The 22,593-nt window shown below is 37.5% G+C and overlaps 1 protein-coding gene across 4 annotated transcripts in view; it reads right to left on the reverse strand.

The window, feature by feature from the left end:
* Nucleotides 1–224: 224 nt before the first annotated feature.
* The window catches only part of ZEB1 (zinc finger E-box binding homeobox 1), a 189,024-nt gene continuing 166,655 nt past the window's right edge, over nucleotides 225–22,593 (reverse strand). For all 4 annotated transcript variants that reach the window (XM_011977310.1, XM_011977311.1, XM_011977309.1 and 1 more), the window contains 5 exons: nucleotides 19,182–19,384; nucleotides 15,331–15,436; nucleotides 8,122–9,932; nucleotides 5,961–6,141; nucleotides 225–3,361 (listed from right to left, as the gene is read on the reverse strand). In XM_011977310.1, the coding sequence (XP_011832700.1) occupies nucleotides 2,769–3,361; nucleotides 5,961–6,141; nucleotides 8,122–9,932; nucleotides 15,331–15,436; nucleotides 19,182–19,211 (2,721 nt within the window). In that variant the 5' untranslated portion in view covers nucleotides 19,212–19,384 and the 3' untranslated portion in view covers nucleotides 225–2,768. The remainder of the gene's footprint in view (nucleotides 3,362–5,960; nucleotides 6,142–8,121; nucleotides 9,933–15,330; nucleotides 15,437–19,181; nucleotides 19,385–22,593) is intronic.

Here is a 22,593-nt window from a genome sequence, read left to right on the forward strand (position 1 = left end):
GCTCTCAGTGACAGGAGAAATCAGGCAACATGGTAACAAGCACCTAGGAATGTGGGGTCCTAGAAAAGGAAGTGAATTCTACAAAAGGAGATCCGACTAGGATTGGTCCTATCACTCCTATTGGAGGTAGTCATGTCCACAAGCCAGCAAATACCTGTGCCATATACCATGAGGTTAAGCACCAGGAAGACACTTAGAAATACACTTTCAAAAAATCAAAATAGTAAGGCAATAGAAAAAGAAGGCATAATTTATTATGTCTATTATGACTAATGTTTAATAAGACTTATAAGAAAATTATTAGGATCATTTAACATATATATTCTGGAATTAGAAGCAAAAAAAGTGAGAACATAGCTGAGCCCCCAAAACATGTAAATTATATTTTTATTCAACAAATATCTGTTGTCCCAACTTGTGCCAGGCACCCTGTTAGGCAGTGAGGAATGAGAGTGACTGTGACAAACGTGGTTCCTGTTCCTAGTGGGGAAGGAATAGAAATAATAGTATCAGAGGTATGATGACAGAAGTGCAGGAGCCGAGAGAGTCCTAAAGGCATCTAAACCCAAGCTTCCCTGAAATGACCTGAAGCATGAGATGTGGAGGATTAAGGATTTCAGGAAGAAGGAGCAACCTGTGAAGAGGTTTTGTCAACTCTGACCTCTCCAGAAACATTTAGCCACAAGAAAAATCCATAATTTAGTGGAGACTGTCTAAAACATTGTGTTACCCAAATTCAGCTCAAGATGAATCAAATGCAGGATGACAACGTACCCCATTTCACAATTTTCCAAAGAAAATACTGATAATGATGAAAAGAATGACAGCAGTTCAGGCTTGTTGATGCATTTTATTGTGAGATGGGGGGAGTCTGGTAAAAAACTAGAAAATGACCATGATGTAACAAGGAACTTAAAAATGAAGAGTCAGATCTGTAACTTACATACATGAATACAGGAACAAATTGGCACAAAATGTTAAACATTGTTCCCAACACTGTTTATAGAAGGTAATCCTAATTTGGCTTACTAAGGAAATGAGAGTTTTATGGTTAGGCTAATTTCTTAATAAAACTGCAGAGCATCATGCTATTAGTCACACAGTGAATTTCAAAATTTAAGTTTTATATTAAAAACTGGGTAAAGGTAAAATGACTTGATTGTAGTTGTAAAACTAATACATTCCCATTTAAGTTCTGTTCTACAGTCCAAGGCAAGTATAAATGTTAACATAACACTGTTAAATCAAATCTCAATGCAGGAGAACCAATTGCATCTCTACTTTAAATCTTATCAACTTTCCAAATTTTCATACTAAAATATATTATTGTATTAATACAAACTACAGTATTATACACTACACTGTGTAATAAATAAAGAAATATAAAAATAAGACACATAAATATAAAAGTTTTCTAAAACTAAAAGTACATATGTCAGTAAGAAGGGTATTAATACTGCCAGGTTTGAAGACATACAGTACAAAAATGTTGCACAGATCTATAAACTAAAAGAAATAAAATAATACTGATAGGTAAAAATCAGCTAATGTTGTTAATAAATTGGGTCCATAATAACTAACATTTGGAAACAGTTATGAGTCAAATAACAATGGCATGTCCATGTCTGAAATGCAAGTACATGGATAAAGCAGATTAGAAAATTTCCCTTTCGTTTCTGTAGAGAAATTCTGAAAGTCAATTAACATAAAATCAATACTGAGGAACTGAAGGGATGAAATATCCCAGTGTTTCAGTTTCTCTGACAGAGTCAGTGGTTTTAAGTTTTATTTGGGAATTTTGATACAACAAACAAATCAACAAATGCTAGTTATTGTAGGCCACACATTGGATGAAGGCGGGTTAGAGCCTTGAAAATACTGAGAAATGGCACTTACAGCACACAGGTCTTGCTTAAGGCCAAAGGAGATACAAAGCTTCATGTCATATCCTTCATATGTTACCACATATTCAAACACAATCACAAACACTGATTCTGACGATTTTGCTGTCCTTACCAGATTAACACTGTTAGTCCCTGCAATCAGAACTCAATGGCAATCTTTTGAACTCCATTTTAAACCACATGAGTAAGAAACTTCAGTTCTTCTATCAGCTGCTTTCTTAAGGCTAACAATACACTTTAAATGATAATACGCTCTACTAAGACATCTAAATATTAGAAATTACTACCTTCTAGATTGAATTTATAAAAGGTAGTTAGCACGGGTTGGAACTACATTATACTTCTCTGTGAAGGGAATTTTGTAGTGCAGAAGTTCTCACATTTTAAAAAACATAATAAAATACTGAAGCGGATTTAGCATATGTTTACCAATAAAAAATTATAAAATTTCTCCCAATTGTACAGCTTAAGAATAAACCAACATAAGAGTGATAATTAATACTGATAAGATAAAACAATGCCAGATGCATATCTAATTAATCAGCTTCCTTTAACCTCTTATATCGTTGCTCTCTGAGTCATTAAGGTTTTCTAATCTGCTGCATGTTACAAACTTGTTCCTAACTTTGAAAACTGCATGAAAAATTACTAGGTCTGAGGTTCAGGCACACCCGGATTTATTTTGTGTGTGTGTGTGTGTGTGTGTGTGTGTTTTTTTTGTATTTTGTATTTTTTTAGTTTTTACTTTACACAGTAGTGAACAGGAATCACAGCATACAGGTTACTGTGTTTCCATGAAAAGCAAGGATAATATTGAACAAAATTCATTATCAATTAGAATTTATTTTCCTTCTAGAAAAACGATCAGGCTTCATTTGTCTTTTCTTCAGACACTTGCTCACTACTCTCGCTTACTTTTTGTCCTAAGCTGCTTGCTTGACTTTCAGCCCTGTCATCCTTCATCAGACCTTCAGGTTTTGCTGCTTCTCCCTCATTCTCTGCATCTTCTACCTCTTCTTCTTCCACTTCTTCTTCCTCCTCCTCCTCTTCCTCATCCCCTTGTGGTTTTTCACATTCTTTTTCTTCCTGCAATTCTTCCATCTCTTTATCCTCCTCCTCTTCCTCTTTTTCACTGTCTTCATCGTCTTCCCTTGTCAAACTCTCTCTCTCATCCGAGTCGCCCTGTGAGGGAGATGCCCTGGCACCCACATGCTCATTCGAGAGGATTTCAGGCCCTGCCTCTTCCTGCTCTGTGCTGTCACGTTCTTCCGCTTCTCTCTTACAGTAGGAGTAGCGATGATTCATGTGTTGAGAATAAGACCCAGAGTGTGAGAAGCGCTTTCCACATTTGTCACATTGATAGGGCTTTTCTCCAGAATGTAATCGCATGTGTTCAATCAAATGATGTTTGTGTTTAAATGCCTTTTTACAGATTCCACACTCATGAGGTCTTTTACCTGCAAAATAAGAATTCTGTTAAATAAAATGGTGGTATTCAGCAAATAAAATCCTTATATGGTTTTTGGGGTACTTCAGGTTGTAGAAAGGGGAGGGTTGTTAGTTTCATTTTTAAAACATTTCCAGGTCCCAAACTCTTTGTAATATAATACTGCAATTTGTTCTTTGCATTAAAAAAGTAGTGCTCTACACTCTGCTGTGCAGTTGATTAGCTCAATGGGAGCTACATGAGATTGAAATGCCAAAAATACAAGCATCATGACGGCGAGGTGGAAAATGGGCCAAGTGCAGCTGGGAGTAGATGTCTGGTAGTGAGTGAGCACGGTGAGGGCAGGCAGGGACAGACGTGCTGCTCACCTTGTGTTCTTCATTATCACTACCAGTAAGGTCCCTAAAAAGTCATTTTTTTTTTTTTCCTAGTCACAAGCTCTGCCCCCAATGAAATTTTAATGTTTACTATATACTTTTTATATATGATAAAACTCATAAATATACATTGTATATGCTGAGCTTCTTTAGAAAACCACAGCCATTGTAGTATCTCCGATTTTTTTGCCCCCTAAGAAACAAGTTTTGGCCCGTGAGGGCAATATTGCCCCTCCTGAGAACGCATGGGCTAGAGGAGTGTTGCTGCGCAGACACGAAAAGGACTGGCAACAACAGATCACAGTCAGGATCGAGAATGTCCAATGTCAGAGCTATCAAGCAGGTAACACTAACAAATGCAGAAATGATTTTTAATTTTAGAAACAGTGTAGTTTTTCATATATATTTTTCACTTTGATAATTGCTAATATTTAACTTTGCCTGAAGAGGAAGGGGATTTTCTAACTTTTCTTAGATCTCTGAGAACCAGAGGACTGAGTTACAAGGGGCTGGTTTTGAGAGGTGTGACTTTCTGTTATGTAACACTAGTTTTTAGCTCCAAGAACCTCCCAAGTGTCACTGTATGAATCCACAGATTGAAGAAGGAAAAAACAATTTTATCTTTTCTCACAAGAGTAAAAAATACACTGAAATCGTTTAAGAATATGAAAGATAAATATGGATACTGTAGTCATAATGGCTGGTAGTGGGGGCAGGGAAGAGCAGGTAGGGGATTAAAGAGCTCAGGATGAATCCAGCCCCTTCTACAGCAACCCATGTTAGAGAGACACAGGACTGTGCTGGAGCCAGTTTGTACTGGCTGGAGAGTCTACTGCTAAATTTTCAGGAATTCTGCAAGCTGACTGATATCACATTCAAGTTTGAAATCCACCATGATCGGAGTATTTATGCCGCAAAAAGCTGCAAACACCACAAATCAGGGCTTCCTCACCCTTCAGAGAACCAGGTGTTAAAATTTATCAGTACTTCACTGATGGAAGGAATGAAATAGGCCGGGAGTTGGCAACTATTTTCCGTAAAGGGTAGTGAGTATTAAAAGGCTTTGCAGGCCAAATGGTCTGTGTAGCAGCTTCTCAATCCTGCCATTGTAGAACAGCATGAAAGGTGACATAGACAAAATGTAAATGAATGGGCGATGCTGTCTTCCAACTCATTTTATTTAGGGACGCTGATATTTGACTTTCACATAATTTTCGTCAGTCATAAATACTCTTTTCATCTTTTTCAATCATTTAAAAACGTAAAAACAAAACCAAAAACGACCATTCTTACCTCACAGGCCTTAGAAAAACATGGGTATGCTCACCTTTGGCCTGTGTGCTATAGTTGCCATCCCTGAGTCAATCTAAGGAGGCATATTTTGTGGCAGAATTACGGGATCTCAGAATTACAGGATCTTAGAATCTTCTAGTCCAACCTCTTAGGCAGAACTTCTTCCTTAAAACAAAAGATCTTGACTTGCCAGGACAGCTTGCTGCACACTTATGAAGAAGCAGCTTTTTCTTTTATGAAGCCAGATCCTGTCTTCCTATGACTTTAGCCCACTGGTCTCATATTTTTTATTAATGGGTACTATGTACTGTTTTTATTAATATAGCATAAGTTTGCATTAAATGAATGTGGACATAATAAATGCTGTGTCAGCTTAAAGGAATTAAGTCATGGAAAAAAAAAACAACAACAAAAAACAGATGAAGCAAAAAACCAAAAGGCCCAGACCTTAAGTACTAGGTAGAAGTGGGCAAACAGGTGAAAATGGCCAGATCAGAGAAGTAAAAAATAAGAAAATTAACTCTGGGTTGAGCGTGGTGGCTCATGCCTGTAATCCCAGCACTTTGGGAGGCTGAGGTGGGTAGACGGCTTGAGCTCACTAGTTCAAGACTAGCCTGGACAACATGGCAAAACCTGTCTATATAAAAATTGGCCGGGTGCAGTCGTATGTGCCTATAGTCCCAGCTACTGAGGAGGCTGAGATGAAAGGATGGCTTGAGCCTAGGAGACGGAGGTTGCAGTGAGCCAAGATCAAGACTGCGTGCCACTGCACTCCAGCCTGGGTGACTAGAGCCAGACCTTGTCTCAAAATAAAATAAAAAAATAAAAAAAAAAAAAAAGAAGAAGAAAGAAAATTCTAAAACTTTAGTTTTTAATTTTGCATCTTCCAGTATATCATATCATGGACACTTTTGAATATGTTTGTGTTCACTGACATACCTGTGTGTTCATATTTATGTCTCAATAATGAACTACTCTTTTGGAATATCTTATCACACAAGTCACAAGCATACATTCCATTTTCTGTCTTCCGCATTTTCTTTTTGGGTGGTGTAGAATCAGAGTCATTCTGATCCTCTACATTTGATACTCCTTCTGAGCTAGTATCTTGTCTTTCATCCTAGAGGAAGAAAGGTGTGAGAAAATTTAATTTAACATTAAAAGATAAACAAGAGATATACATAAAAGTATGAGATAAAGAACTACTTTAACTTATACTTTTATACTTTCAAGGACTTGACCAAAGCAAGTACACTGATCCTCACTGCACATGCGCCCCAAGGGTGGGGCCAGATCACAGGTGGAGGTGACAAGGACAAGAGTGAGGTTGGGGATAACACGGTCAAAACTATAGCAAAGACATATACTCAACTGGTACTGGAAAGAAAGCAAGGACACCCGAAAGAAAACATGTAAAATATATAGTAACAGAGTTTATCTGGTTTCATGTAAATCATTACTTTACGAGAAATTTGCAGGTTTTAACTTATTAGTTTGCTAATTAATCACTCATTACTAACCGCATCAGTTGCCTTCATTTTTTCATTCTGGGTTTCACTAAGCAAAAGTTAACATTCTAGTTTTAAAACCTGGTCTTTCAATTGTATCCTCCAGAACTTCAGGGTTCTTTAACCTCCACGGTCTCTTTGAAAAGAGAGGTGTGCTCTACCACTTGTCTAAGGAGCAAGATGGAAAAACAATGCAGGAGGGTCTTTTTAACAGAAATAATTGCTAGTCAAAATGAACCTTTAGAATTCCAGGGCGATAAAAAGAAACTCCAGGCAGTCTCATGGAGATGATTTTGGGCAGCACGTTCTTATGTAAGCCGAATAACCCTGCAAGGAGCCTGTTGTGGAACTGGGTCCCCTAAGATCTTTCTACCTTATCTAGAGTGTTCCATGCCATTGCCTCAAACCCACAAATTTTCTAAAAGTTGAAGGTTTTTCACAATATTTCCTATGGCTTTATGAGGCAAGAGAAGTGCAGCCATTTGTTCCTGTGACTTGTGAGTGGCCCCGGTGCTGAAGTAACTTGACTCTCACTGCTATTTGATCTAGTCATGTGACATGTGATTCTATATGAAATGCGAAGGATGGCTCTTTTTCTATTCAAAGGCATTCAAAGTGTTCTGTACACTAAAAATTTAGAGGAATTCAATGATCATGTAAGAAATTTTTTTCAAGAGTTATCACAAATACAGGAAACCCAATCAGTAGCAATATTTAAGGGAAAACCAGCAAATACACGTTTGAGCAGGATATTGAAATTATTATACTTACAGAAAATATTTGCATAAAATATCAAATTTGTCTCTAGTATTCATTTGATTCCATCAGAAATTGATGGAAAAAATGGGAAAACATCAACATCAGTGACATGGAAAAAGTCTGGACAATGAGGCATACAATAGCTCTATCCAAAACTATTGTGGGTTTTGGGGTAAGACCAGTTCAAGGGTTCTTCCTGGACAGAATAAACACTGTTCTCGTAAACATTAGTGATAGTTAAGGAGGAAAATGCATACATATTTTTAGGTTCACAGCCACACTTCCTCATATACATTATGACTGAACACTGTTTATGCACAGTTCATAAAATGATCAGTAAATTCACAAGATGCGTTCTTTGTATACTTCATTCCTGTTTAATTAAAATCTTTTATAAACAGGTGTATTAGTATATAAAAGTGATAGATAAGTTTGCCTGGTATGAACCTGTGAATGGGAACATATTTTCATTTATTAATGACCATAATCAAGGCAGAAACTATTACTAATTCAGGAATTTAGCTATACAAACAGAAACCCAATTAGTGAGTATTTCAATTTTGTTTTTTTATTTCTAACTTCAAACAGGTTTTTAGCTGAGACTTATAAATCATCTTTCACAATAGCATAGCATTTCAAACTTCAAGCTGGTAACAATACCCTGGATTAGCAAACAACCAACTGAAGACATCACGCCAGAAAAGTTAAAGCAGACATTGATCCTTTTAAAAATGACCTAGTTGGCTCTACAGGACGGATATTTATTAGACAAACTTAATTGAAATTAATCAAATAGCATTTTACTAGCCAGGTTCAGGATTGGGGGTTTTTACCTGATTTCCATTTGGCTGGATCACTTTCAAGGGTGGTTCTTGGACTGCAGGGCTGACTGTAGTTGAGTATGTGTATGCCACCTGGGGAATCAGAATCGTTTGCTTATTGGCAGCTAGTGCTCGTAAGCATGGAACACTGTTCTGGTCAGCAATGGCCACGATTGTGGGTAACTGGGCAGTGACTGTAGGTATAGCGATATTTATGGGGTTGGCACTTGGTGGGATTACATTTACAACTGGTTCTGAGTCTGTAACACAACTGTCCTTTTGTGGCTCCTTTTTTGCGCAAGACAAGTTCAAGGGTTCTTCCTGGACAGAATAAACACTGTTCTGGTAAACACTAGTGATAGTTGACCTTTCTAATAATTCTCCCTGTTGCTTTGGTAGTGAAAGATCAAGAGGTTCTACTTGTGGCTCTTCTTGTGCACCCTCAGCTGTGTACAAGTAACCCTGTGTATTTCTGGATGAGGAAAGGTTTAGAGGTGATGGGGATGGTGTACTACTTCTGGAACCATTGGTGGTTGATCCCACTGGTAAAACTGGGGAGTTAGTCATCTTCAAAGGACTTTGTAGGTTTACTGTGCTGTCCTGGGGTTCATTTGCATTTGCAGATTGAGACTGATCATTGTTCTTGGAAGGGATATTTACTTTGCCTGGTTCAGGAGAAGATGGTTCAGAAGACTGCACTGAAATCTGTCCAGCTTGCATCTTTTCAAACCACTTTTTTACTACATCCAGTGGTAGGTTTACTGAATCAGCAATTTTTGAGAGCTCTTCTGCACTTGGTTGTGCATTCAAAGCATAATATGCTTTTAGGAGAGACAAGAGGTTCTTTAAAGGTGGCTGACTGGGAGATAAATTGCCATCTCCAGTAGCTGATGAAACAGAGGACTCAGGTTTCTCAGCTTCTGCTGCAGGGAGTGGAGGAGGCTGAGTAGGCTGCTTTAGGTCATAGTGCTTTAATTCTGGAAGTGCATTAATATCTCCTGGACAATCATCACACAGAAGACAAGTGCTATCATTCACCCCCCCTTCAAAGCTTTTGTCCTTCTCAGACTTAACAGTAAGATCTTCTGGTAACTTTTCACTTTTACAACTGTTTGTAGCAACTGGATTTTCTTTTTTTAAATTTTGAGGAACAACTTGAAGTTGGCTAGGCTGCTCAAGACTATAGTTGATGATAATTTTGGTTGTTCCATCTTGATCAACCAAAGGAAGACTGATGGCTGAAATAACAGAATGGCCACCTTGTTGTATGGGTGAAGCATTGATTGTTTCTTGTTCTTTGGATGCAAGATTGGCTTGATTATTCTCCAACACTTGTCGTATTACATTACCATCTACTGCCACTTTAAGTACATTCTGAATATCACTTAAATTGATACTTATGGGAGACACCAAACCAACTGTTGGCAGAACAACAGCTTGCACCACGCCCTGAGGAGAACTGGTTGCCTGTAATGGGCCACCACCAGTGAAAACCCCATTTTGTAAAGGGGTTGAACAGTTGATTCCTGAAGCAACCACTATGGGTTTGAATTCATAATCCACAGGTTCAGTTTTAATTTGGTTAACAGAAAGCTGTTCCTGAAGGGGTTTATTCTCTATCTTTTGCCGTATCTGTGGTCGTGTGGGACTGCCTGGTGATGCTGAAAGAGACGGTGAAGAACACTGAGATGTCTTGAGTCCTGTTCTTGGTCGCCCATTCACAGGTATCAAGCTGATACATTTCTTACTGCTTATGTGTGAGCTATAGGAGCCAGAATGGGAAAAGCGTTTCTTGCAGTTTGGGCATTCATATGGCTTCTCTCCTAAACAAACAAAAAAATTATATTCACTGAATTATTACATATAAATTTTTATGTATCCTCATTTCCCTAAAACAAGCGATATAGATTTTAAAAAGAAGACTGCCATGCATGCTTGTGAGAGAATTTTATTTAGAATCATCCTTTTAGCTTCAAAACCTATATAAATGTGATGAACGCTAGTAACTTAGTCTCAGGTACATGTTCTGCTAACCAATCATGGAATCTTCGCGGCATATGTGTATAATATTTCTGCCAACCTTTGTAACTTCAAATAATTCTCAAGTACCAAAAGTAATTACATTCTACTCTTTCAAGTATGTTTTTTCTTATTCCGTTTCACCAACCTATATCATTTTCTATATTTTACTTTATTCAACAATCTGTAGGAGAAACATTACAGAAAAATAAGTAAAATGTTCCTTATGACTTAACAATTATCAATATCTATCTTTGATTAATAAAAATTCCTGTACCCATAGGGCTTTCTTGAAAATAGTTTTTCCCTAATGGGAGGAAAATTTTAAATATAAGATATTCTATAAGCATTGGCTTATTAAACTGGAATGTATATACCCCCAGGATAAACACTGTAGTGGGTATCAAAGTATCTTGGAGTTTCAATTTTAGTGACAGTGGGTATGATAAAACATTATTTTTATACTAAAACAGAGAAAAACACATTTGTGTGACTTGCTAGGAAAAGCCATGCACTGTCAAAGTAGCCTTGGCTTGCAGAGGCTTCCCTCAAGCTGCTTCGCTAGACTCTGTGGGGTACAAGGCATTTATTCTCCTTGGCTGTTAGGGACACTTTGGTAGAAAATTTTGAAAGCACTGAGCTAAATGGAATATTTTCCTACAAACCTAATGTTTCCTTTGAGTTTTAAGTTATAGTTACAGTTCGCTAATTTATAATTTAAAGGTTACAGACTATAAGCTCCAGTAAGGCAGAAGCCTCTGAGGCTTGTTTGCCATTTATCCCTTGCACCCATCAAAGCACAGGTTGCAAAGATGCCCATTAAACCTTTTTTGGATGAATGAATGCCTAATTGTTGAATGATGAGATGTGATGAGATGTGATGTCTACTAAGTATGAAAATAAAACTCTCCACCTCCTGTTCTTTTTAAGAATTAAAATGAAAGCAGTGAGGAAGTCAACTTAAGCCCTACTAACAATAGCTTCAATAGTAACTTCAATGCTAAAATGTATTTAAAATGTGAGTTATATTTTCTAATAAATATGATTATTTGAAGAATCAAAAATAAGAATTGGAAGAGATTTAAGAAGCCCTGTAGTACAGCCTCCTTTTCAATGAAGAGTTCATTTCATATCATTCTTGACACTAGCTCATCTCTGCTTGAGCTTCTTTAATAAAAGGGGAGTTAGGTCCTGCTGGACAGCCCTGCACAAGAGGGTCCTGTCTGGTTCTGCTGAGGTCCATGGATTTGGGTTCCAATCCTGGCTCTATCACATACTATTTTCTTAAGCTTTCCAAGCCTTAGTTTTTCAATGTGCAAATGCAGATACATTCTCATTGGACTGTCATAGGGGTCATATGAGATTATATAGCAAAACTCTTAGTATGCTCTCAACAAATGCTAGTCACTTTTTAAAAAGGCAATTCTACTAAGAGACAGGCTGAGTTTCAGCCAAAGTCGGCTTGCTATGATGCCTAGTTCCCTATTCTAGTTTGTCCTTCTGATGCCACACAGAACAAGTGTAACTTTTCTTCTCAAGTCAAACCTTCAAATGGATCAAGAGCTGCTTTATGTATTCTTAAACTTCTCTTGTGTAGGTTAAATATAGCTAGGTCCTTCAAACATTCTGCACAGGATGTGGTTTTTAGAACCCTTACCTGCTTGTTAACCCACCTCTGGAGATTCTCCAATTTATCAATATTTTTCCAATGCGATGCCTGGAATAGGATTCAATTCTCAAAATACATCAGACAAAAGTTTCCAGTGGGGGTAAAACAAGGAATATACTCTAGTATATCTCTATTTTAACACTTTTAATTACTTGATAACATTTTTACATGAACTACATGCTTATTTTCCTTCTAGAGACACAGACTTCTAGATAATACAGACTATTTCATTTTTTTAAAACAGGGAGACAGAGAAGAATGGTAGGTAAGGGAATGACTATGGGTCAGGATGACTACATCACAGCCCTAGCTTTGCCATGTACTACCTGAGTGACCCTGGACAAGTTAATTAAGTCCTCTGAGCCTCAATTTTCTCATCAGTAAAAAGAAGAAAATAATAAAATCTACTGCATAGGTTTATCCTGTGGACTATATGAATGAATGCATACAAATAACTAACATGTGGCTGTACATAGCTAAGGGTCCAATAAGTGCTAGTTATCATTATTATTGTTAAAAATTATCTTGATATTTTATCATTGCCAGAAAGAAGTTTACACAACAATTATTCTAAAGCCAAAGTCACTATATTTGTTATAAAACTCCTTGTTTCTAGCTTCATAGCTTTATAGTTTATAGCTTAGGCATATCACCTAATTTATCTATCGAGGTTAGGGTTTACAAATAGTTTAGCCTGAAGGTTACATCAGGAAGTTTTACTACTCAACGTTTGGTATGCTATGTATAATGACTTTTTTTTTTTTTTTTTTTTTAATGGCTGAGGTGGGTGTTTGGCTGCATCTGATATAAAAATTTTCCAGGCAAAAATTACTAAGACCACGGAAAATTATTTTTGGGGGTGGATCACAGCCATGTGCAGGTGTTCTTTTGTCTCTAATCTGAGTGGAGGTCTGGTGGCCTTTTCCTCATGAGAGCTCAATTCCTACGTGAAGAATCAACTAATTATCAACACACATGGTTCGGCATAGGGTCATGCTCAAAATTTTTTGGGTACCAGTATTTAGCAACAATATAGGAAATTTTAGGGGGTATAATTTTGGATCCTGATTCTTAACATCTTTTAAAAGTCATGTGAAAAGAAAGTTATGGAGGTTTCCTAAAGGATATTCAGCTCATCCATTATTAGATACTCCAAGCAGAACTTTTCAAACTAATTGTGGTGAACGACCGATTGGTTTTGTTTGGTTCTTTTTTAAGTTTCCAATCTACTGTGGACCAATATTTTATAAAATATAGTAAAATGTCTCAAAGTCTTGGTATAATAAATGCTAAATGCTTACTCTCATTTTCTGTACTTATCTCTTCAAGAATGAGTAACACATGGTTTGCAGACTGGTACCAATCCTGAGCTGACACTTTGGGTAGCCTTTGCTCAAAAATCTTCTCTTGGAATAAACCAGACCATCAGAGAGCTGTGTACTTGAACTGTATCTACGTGGTCACCCTGGAGCAATGCTTTTCCTAAATCGCACTTCGGTTATCTATGACTGGCTTCTATTGAATAATCTGATTTAAAAAAGAAACCCTATCAAATTCTCTGCTGTGTTATTTTAAGAATATTTCTGAGGATTACATAACTTCTGTTTTGTTCTTTTCTCTTTATGTTGTTTCAAGGAATAACATTTTCTATGGACTTGGTATCAGCAAGGAGTAGTCCTTTTTCTAGCAACTGATCTTTTTTTTTACTTACAGACACCCTGGGTCTTGGTTACTGATTGTCGTTTTCTTACTTCCTAAACCTTAGAGCTTAATTTGTGGTCTACTTCCAGCATACGTATGGCATTTCTCAGCATTCATTTTTTCCCCCACAAGTTACTTCATGTTAGTCTTTCTTAATTTTTCTTACATATTTTTAAATTAAAATTACTTGCTATGGTAAAGGTATACAAGCTTCACATTCGATGTTTCAAAAAACAAGACCGAAATAAGTACATAATGAGTGGACAGTGCAGAGTACAGTGGGAGCTTTGTGTTCCATGATCTGGCCTAAATTTGCATTAGCTTTTGAGCAGTAGCAGCATACATTCAGCTCATATTAAGCTCTGGGCCATTCAAATTTACTACTTGATTGAGACTGATTTTTAAATACCAATGCTTAACTTTCAACTTCTTATTTCTAGACCAGTATTTCAATCCTTGTTCTGATTTATACTTCCCAACTTTGTATTATTTATAGATCTGATAAATTTTCCTCTACGACTGCACTATGACAAAATGAATATGACTCATTATATACATGAATCTTACTGTTAGCTTTATCTTCCTTCCTCTGCCCTGATTTCAACATTTGAAAACCCCTCTTGAAATTAGCTATATCTCTATTAACAACTTTAAATCATCTCTGGTAAGAAGGTAGGTTGTTAAAATATATTATTATTGATAAAAACTGTTCAATAGCATAGGAGCTAAGAAATAGGATATTGTGGCAGGCTGCAAAAGACAACCTCTACTTTTTAGAAACATTAATCAATGTGTGAAAATAAATGTTTTGGTAAGGATCTTGGTTTGAGCATTTTCAAGTGGTAACTTCAGCACATTTAACACTGAGGGTTAGCTTTAATGAGCAATACAGTAAAACTTTTAGAAATGCAGTTCCAAAATAAAACATAAATATCACCAACTACGCTTCACAAAGCTATCCAACTATACTTTTTTTGTAAGAAGATGTTTGTAAAATGTAAATGTCAATACATAATTTTCACAAAATAAGCAATGTGTGAGCACCCATAATTTCCCATTCATGGTTAATAATTTTTGCATTAAAATTATTTAAATCTAAAATAACATATCAAAATTTATTAGACGGACAGATTTCATAGCGCATCATGGGATGCTAGAGAGTTTTCCTTTTGTGCTTTTGTTCAAGTAGAGTCTCCAAAGAAATGTAAACATAGCTCTCTGTTTACTCTGAGTTCCTAAAATAGACACAACACTTTCATCACATAATAGTATTAACCTTGTAAGTAATATAGAGAATGACATGGAATAGATAGGTGAAGATGGTGGGTGAGCACATTTTTCTTTTAGATTCTCATTAATGCTGTAATCCTTTCACCCCCTCTCATTGCCTCCATATCATCTCTCCAATATTTTCTAATCTTGAGTTCCATTTCTACTTCTCTCAAATAAAGGACATCCTTCACTTCCCTATTTTCTTGTGCAAATCGTATCTCTATACTCTTTTCCATTCCCCTGTTAATTGTGCAAAGGAGGCAATGACATTTACATTCATCAGAAAGTTAACGTGTTTTCAGGCTGTACTTACTAAAACATGCTATATTATCTTCTCATTAGGAAATGTGGAGTATGTCATACTATATTAATTTGATATACTTTAGTCAAAGGTTAAGACTCTAATAAAACAGAAAATAAACATACAATTTCTCCCTATTAGTGTATGCCAAAAGAAATGCAAGGAGTTTCTGATCATGTACATAGATCACATGTTACAATATTTATTTATTACCACATATGCTGATATTCAGGGTGTAGAAAGGAAAAAAAATATTTACCACTGTGAATTCTTAAGTGCTCTTTTAGGTGGTGTTTGTATTTGAAAGCTTTTCCACACTCAGTGCACTTGAATTTACGATTACACCCAGACTGCGTCACATGTCTCTGTAAGAAAAGAATTGGTATTTTATTTGTAAAGCAAAAGATTTTTAGACTAAAGAACATCCAATCTGCTAAGAGTAACATTTTTGTGAGCCTGATGGTTGTTTTGTTCCTTAGAGACCTCAAATTGCAGCAGTCACAAAAATCCACCTCTTGAAATTACTAGCAGTTGTAGCAGTCACAAAAATGTAACTCTTGAAATTATTACCAAAAAGGATAGTGACAGTGGGGACAGAATTTGATACAGAAAAATATCAACTTTCTAAAGTATCAGAGTTCATCCTTTATTAAGCAATATTCAAAATTAGCAAAAATAAAGTAATATATACTTTGCTAGGAACTAGAGGTTAATTTGTTTGCATTCCAATTTATAGATATAGAAATCACATCCACAAATACTGAATAACCTGTTTAAAACTCACTCAATAGAACAAGGTCCTGAAGAGAAGACAGGCTTTTCCCTGTACTTTATCCTGTCTTTTCCATTTGATATTTCCAAAAATGTACTTTGATGATTAAAAAGATACTTCTAGTTTTTTCAGCCAAATGGGGATTATTATAATAGCTTTCTGTCTGGTTTATCAAATTCCCATTTTCACATATTTCAAATGTGTTCTTCATACCTAGATTAATCTTGCAAAAGTACTGCTTGAATTGAATTCTATCAACTCCTGCTCATAAACCACTGAAGGATCCCCATTAACCCCTCAATAAAGATTCCGAGTCTATAGATTCCAAGATTTTAGTCCCTGAGTTTCCAAGATGATTTTTCACCAGTTTTTTATGACAAGTCCATGTCTCAGTCATTTGCGAGCCATGGTTTCCTGCACACATATTGCTCCTCTTTATCTTTTGGCTTTGGCTTACATAATTCCTTACTCCTTCACTGTGTTTTCCCATAATTTTGACTACTAAGATTCTACCCATCCTTTAACGGCTTAACTCAACTACTGCTTCATGCTCTCCCAACTGGAATCTCCCTTCCTTTGCCTTTTATACAGGAAGGAAAGAGAATTAGTACTTACTTTGAATCAGGTCCCACTTCATTAAAACCCATGACTTAAAATACCAAATATATGGTGACAACTCCCAAATTTGTATCTCTAAACCTCTCCCCTTAACTCCAGACTTTTACAACCTACTGCTTCTTTGATATTGCCAGTTGGAAGGTTACAGAGATATGAAACTCTACATGATTAACACCAAACTCTTAATTTCCCTCCTACAAGCCAGCCCCTTCTCTAGTATTTCCCATCTCTGTGAATAGCACTCTCATTCATTTGGTTATAGCTTAGGCCTTAAACTTTGGAGTTATTCTTGATTACCCTCTTACTCATGTACCCTCACCCAATCCATCAGCAAGCATATGAACATTCTGAAGCCAACAATCTTATTTATCTGTCTGCCACCAAACTCTTTGGCCTAGATTACAGCAAAAGCCTCTAAATGTTCTCCCTGCTTCCGTTCTTGTCTCTCTTATCTATCATCCAACAGTCAGTGTTCCCCTAAAAATAAAAATTAAAAATTCCAGGATCCTTGGCAGGCTTCCCCACTGCACTTGAGAATACAATCCAAAGTCTTTATCTTGGCCTACAAATCGGCCTATAATATGTAGCCCCCAGCGCCTCTCTGGCCTTACCTTTCTCCCTTTCACACTGGCCTCTGCTGTTCTCAGGGTGTGCCCGGCAGGTTCTGGCCTCAAGGCTTTCTTACGTTTCACTGTTTCCTCTGACTGGAATGCCCTTCTCCAATATTCCATGACTGGCTTCTTAACTGTATTCAGATGTCCCATTCTCAGAAAAGTCTCCCTTCTCTGTGAAACCTAGCAGCTTTCATCATTTTCTATCCTCTTATCCTGCTGTATTTTTCTTCATAGTACATATTATTTTATTTCTGTTTTATATAATCTACTAATGTATGGTCCCTATTATCAGGGACTTTCTTTTTCACTACTGTGCCTTTAACACCCAGAAGAGGGCCTCACATATAAAAGAAATGCAAATGTTTGTTGAATAAATAAGTTAGTAAGACTTGAAAATGCTTGTTAGTCACAGTATGATTCTCAAGGGCCAACAAAATACACATTCTACCTTTTAGTTTGCTACCTTGCAAACTAAATTGTTTCCAAGACCTGTTATATTTACTCACATTACTGGTCCCCATATTTATCACAGCTCCTTCCTGACCTTAGTCTGACCCACAGTTTATATGTAAATCCTACCACGTTTGCACCCACTGGAAAAATCATCATAGAATTGGTTTTCATGCTCATTAAATATTTTGGAGTTTGTTTTTATAATGGCATATTCTGCTTTCACCACCAGTTCAATCTGTCCTGTCCTTTTACGATGGCCCTTGGAGTAGAGGGAATATGGTGGCAGCAGCTCAGGATGGGTCTGCTTCCTGAATGTCACGTGAGTAGGCTCTTTCCCAAGCCTTGTCTACACCGTGGCCACATCAGAGCGCTAAGGTATAAAACATACTCTTCTGCTGGTCTGTGTCTGATAAGACTCATTAATAGGGGCACTTAGAAGGAGACGGTGTTTGCCTTCAGTCATCCCTTCTCTGTATTAATTTCATCCTTCTCTTGGAGCTTTTACCTGTTTCCAGTGCTCCTTCATAGGCTTATGGACCATTAACCTATAAAATCTTGGTTCTATTCTCCCTGATTGCCACCCTCTTCTTCTTATCTTGTTATCATGAGTACTGTTGCCAAAGTACTAAGGAAATAGGTTGACTCTGCTCAGTCATTCTTTTTCTGTTACAATTTTTTGTTGTTGTTTGTTTGGCCTAGCCATCACCTTAGCAAATGGTCTAACTTGTTCTCTATGGGATATGTGACACATATTAGGTACATCCATAGGACAGAGTTCAGGTATGTAGATATACATCATTCTTTGATGTAAGAAACTGGAAATATGCCCTAACCCCAACATATACGCTCACAAACCCTGTGTGGTTGAAAATTTATTTAATTTTTAAAGTTACAATTAAGGCAATATTAATTTCATTGTTGATGGTTGATAGTTATGAGGACCTTGTAAAAGAAGAACAACTGATAAAAGCTTTCTTGACTTTAATCCTAAATATAGAACCAGCAATTTAAATGTAACTTACAGTTACAAAACAGTCTTGGTTTATACTCTAAAAACTGTGGCACAGTGACATAGAAATAGAATAAACCATATAAAAATTGAGTTTTCAGAATAAAAAAATCTAAACTTCAGATTTTTAGAGGAGGCAACTCCCTTTACTATGGCAGAAACCCCCCCCCCCCAAAAAAACAAAAAACCCACAGTAGTTTATACTGAGAATAAATAGTAACTGGTTCAAAGAAAATTAAACTTTTAAATTTGACTTTCTTGTTAATTTGGTTAGTAAAATGTGGTTTATATAGTCAGCATTTATTTTTCCTACACTGAACATTTTAATAGAATGCAATTTAAAATCTTCTAAACTTGAAGAATTATCTGTTATGGCATAAGCAAAATAATTAAGTCAAGATGGAAAGGGTCTTATCTGAAAAAAATACTGAGTTACCTCTAAAATAACGTTCATATGTGGTTTTTAATCTCAGGAATGACCGGATAACTCAAATAAATAATCATTTTCACTTTTATAAGGCTGCAGATATAGCACTGTTTAGTACATTCTTTTAACGTTTAAATATATTAAAATCCTTGCCTTCCATTGAGGGCTGAGTTGTCAAAATCTGGAAAGTTAGTGAACTCTCAGTCATTGCACTTACTTGATCTCTTCCTGATTTATGTGATGTCATGTGACGTTCAAGTTGGGTTCTGTATGCAAAGGTGTAACTGCACAGGGAGCAACTAAAGTTATCTTCGTTCTTTTCATGACGATATTTAATGTGTTCTTTCAGAGAGGTAAAGCGTTTATAGCCTCTATCACAATACGGACAGGTGAGTAACTGTGAAAATGCATCTGGTGTTCCTGTAAAAGAAAGATCATATATTTTAAACTTAAAACATTCAAAATATATTACCAAAGTTTCCACTGACTCCCTATGCTATGTTCCAGATATTGTGTTACCCATTTGATCCTCAAAACAATACAATGATACTCACCTCTATTTTATAAGAGAGAGAACACTGGTGCCCAGGAAGGCTAAATAACTTAAAAGTCACAGAGCCAGAAAATGATGAAGTCAGGGTTCAGATACGGGCTCTCTGACCTTCAAGTCCCATATTTTTCCCTAAACCATAATTCTTCCCTTTTGTCATGTGATTAGCCAGAAAAGAAAACAAAAGTAAAATTAGAATGTAGGTTGCCTTTGTAAGTGTATACAGATTAAAGGGGAATTGTGCTCTACAACAGGGTCTACTGGTAACAATGGTATGTATCATTATTTATTTAAGGTTTATTCCTCTGATTTTGAAAATGAAACTACCAAGTCATTATCATCAAAGAGGAAACAGTACACAGACTGTTTCCAAGAGCCCCTTGCAGGTAGGTGTGGCCACAGGACTGAGTTCAGACCAAAAAGGAAGTGTGTAAGGTGGGGAAGGAAAGACTGATGGGGGCCAGATCTAGGCCTGCTACATAAACACATCCCATGCATGACCCTGCTTATAATTTCCCCTATTGAAATACATTGGCAAATCTGCTATATAACTGTGTATGTATGAATATATATAGCTTTTAGAAAACAAAGGCATTCTGAATAGAGTTTACTGAATGAACTTTATTTTTACACTTGGAGCTGTCTAAGCCTGACAATCCTAAAATGTAGTGTTTTGCCAATTAATACTATTTAACTAAGAGTAGTTTTCCATGTTTGATATTTCTTCAATGAAATAAGTTACTAAGTGATATCTTTTTGTAAATATCATCTCTATTTTCATTTTGAATTCACTATAGAAAAACAAACCACCAAAGATAATTTCATAAAATCTCCAAGTGCTTTCTAAACATATACTCCTTTATTAAGTCCATATAAATCAAATGTCTTGCTCAAGGACCAGCTAGCAAATAATAGACTGAGCACCTGAACGTTAAACAGTTGGTCAAACATGTTGAGAGAGGGGCTTCAAGATGGCTCAATAGAGGCATCTAGTACTCACCTTCTCTACAAGGAAAAACCAAAATAATGAGTAGATAATCACACTTCACATAGATCATCTAAGAGAGAACACTGGAATTCAACAGAAAAGTGACAGGAAACACCTCAAGTAAGGAAGAAGGAAGTGAAGCAACCTGCAAAGGCTCTCCAATGCAGGCAAAGAGTAAGTGAGAGACCCCCAGGGGTCCACATTCCCACCATGGACTCCTGCAGTCCTAGTCATGGGAGACCCCTTGACCATTGTGGGCTCTGAGACTAACACAGGGAGGTACCCGGAGGCCACATGACAATGCTGCTCCGGAGAGGGAGCTTATGCTGAATCTGTATATCCCCTTAGTTCTAAGTAGCTACAGCACAGCACTATTTTGAGAGCCCAACCCCCAGCAGACTACAACCTGTTCTGGGACCCAACAGCTCCTTCATCTTCACATGCCTGGAGCCCCTCTGACATACCTCCCTTCACAGCCACCACTGACGCTGGTTGCGGCTGCTAAGGCTGAAGTGCAAACCATTGAAAGTGACCATATTTCCCCCCAGCAGAAGAGCTGCAGACATTTTTACATGCCCTGAGGACAGACTTCCCAACAGACTGCTGCCACTGCGAGCTTCTACCGCTGGGGACAAAGTGCTAGCCACTGGCAGTGACCCCAATTTCCTCAGCAGTTGAGCTGCCATGCATTTATAAGGGACCTGAGGACAGGCTACCCCATCACAGCTGCTGTCTGGGGCTAAAGCACACATTTCCCAGCTCCCTCCCTATGGCTGCTGCCACTGAGAGCAACCTTGCCCTCCCCAGTAGGAAGGCTACAGTGCAAACACTGATGTCCTTACCTGAGCACTCTGCTGGTGGCCTGGGATCATCCTGCCCCTGCCATGATAGCCAGTGCCTACACACACCACCAAGGGGCCTGAGGACAAGTCCATCTGGCCCAGCTTACCTCCTCCCCAGTTTCCGAGGCTATTCAGGGACCTGGGGGATCACCCAGCCCAGTCCAACACTGTTGCCACCTGAACACTCCTCCTGGAGGCCTGAGGTTGGCTCCACCCAACTTGCTACTATCATCACAGCTGGCATCCTCCTGCATGCACCACCAATAGGCTTGGGGACTGACTCACCCAGCCCATTGCAGTCACTGCCAACACCAGCATGAATCACTAGGGAACCAGGGGGTTGTCCTGCCACTGCTACTGCCATTGACCAAGTGACATGCACTGCCCAGGAGCCTGAGAACCTGCCTACCTGCCCCGCTTAGCACTGCCACTAGCAGCACCCAAGCAAGCCACCTGGAGGTCCAAGGATCAGCCCACCTGGACTTGCTAACACAAGGTGTCAGTAAGCCACTCTGTGGTCTAAGGACAGGTACCATAGGCCCGTTACTACCATGACTAGGACCCAAGGAATGTTCTACCTGGCATCCCTGTCCCAGCCAAACTTCACCTCAGCCTCCACTAACAATTGCACCATAAGCCAACAAGGAAATCACAGACCCTACTCACACTACTTATAATCAGATATATCACACAGAAATTACACTACCACATATACCCAGAATCAAAGCCAAAGTGCCCTACTCAACCAACGAAAGCAAATCCAAAAAACTAGAATAACTGACTATTATACCAGATGTGTAGATATCAAGGTAAGAACATAAGAAACATGAAAAAGGAAAGAAAATGACAGCTCTAAAAATACAGTAATTATCCAGCAACAGATTCTAATCAAAATAAATTTATGAAATCCTGGGAAAAGATTCAAAATAATGATCTTATAAAAGCTAAGTGAGATACAAGAAAACACAGAAAAGCAACACAAAGTAACCAGAAAAACAAATCAGGATATGAATGAGAAATTTACCAAAGAGGTAAGTTTCATAAAAAAGAACTAAACAAATTCTGGAATAGAAGAATTCATTGAATGAAAGACAAAAGATATCTGAAAGCTTCAGCAATAGACTAGGTCAGGCAGAAGTAGAATTTTAGAACTTGAAGACAGGTCTTTTAAAATAACCTAGTAAGAGAAAAAGAGAATTAAAAAAATGAACAAAGCCTGCATGACAGTAAGAAACTATAAAGCAACCAA

This window comes from Mandrillus leucophaeus, unplaced genomic scaffold, assembly GCF_000951045.1.
Source record: "Mandrillus leucophaeus isolate KB7577 unplaced genomic scaffold, Mleu.le_1.0 Scaffold178, whole genome shotgun sequence".
NCBI lineage: Eukaryota > Metazoa > Chordata > Mammalia > Primates > Cercopithecidae > Mandrillus > Mandrillus leucophaeus.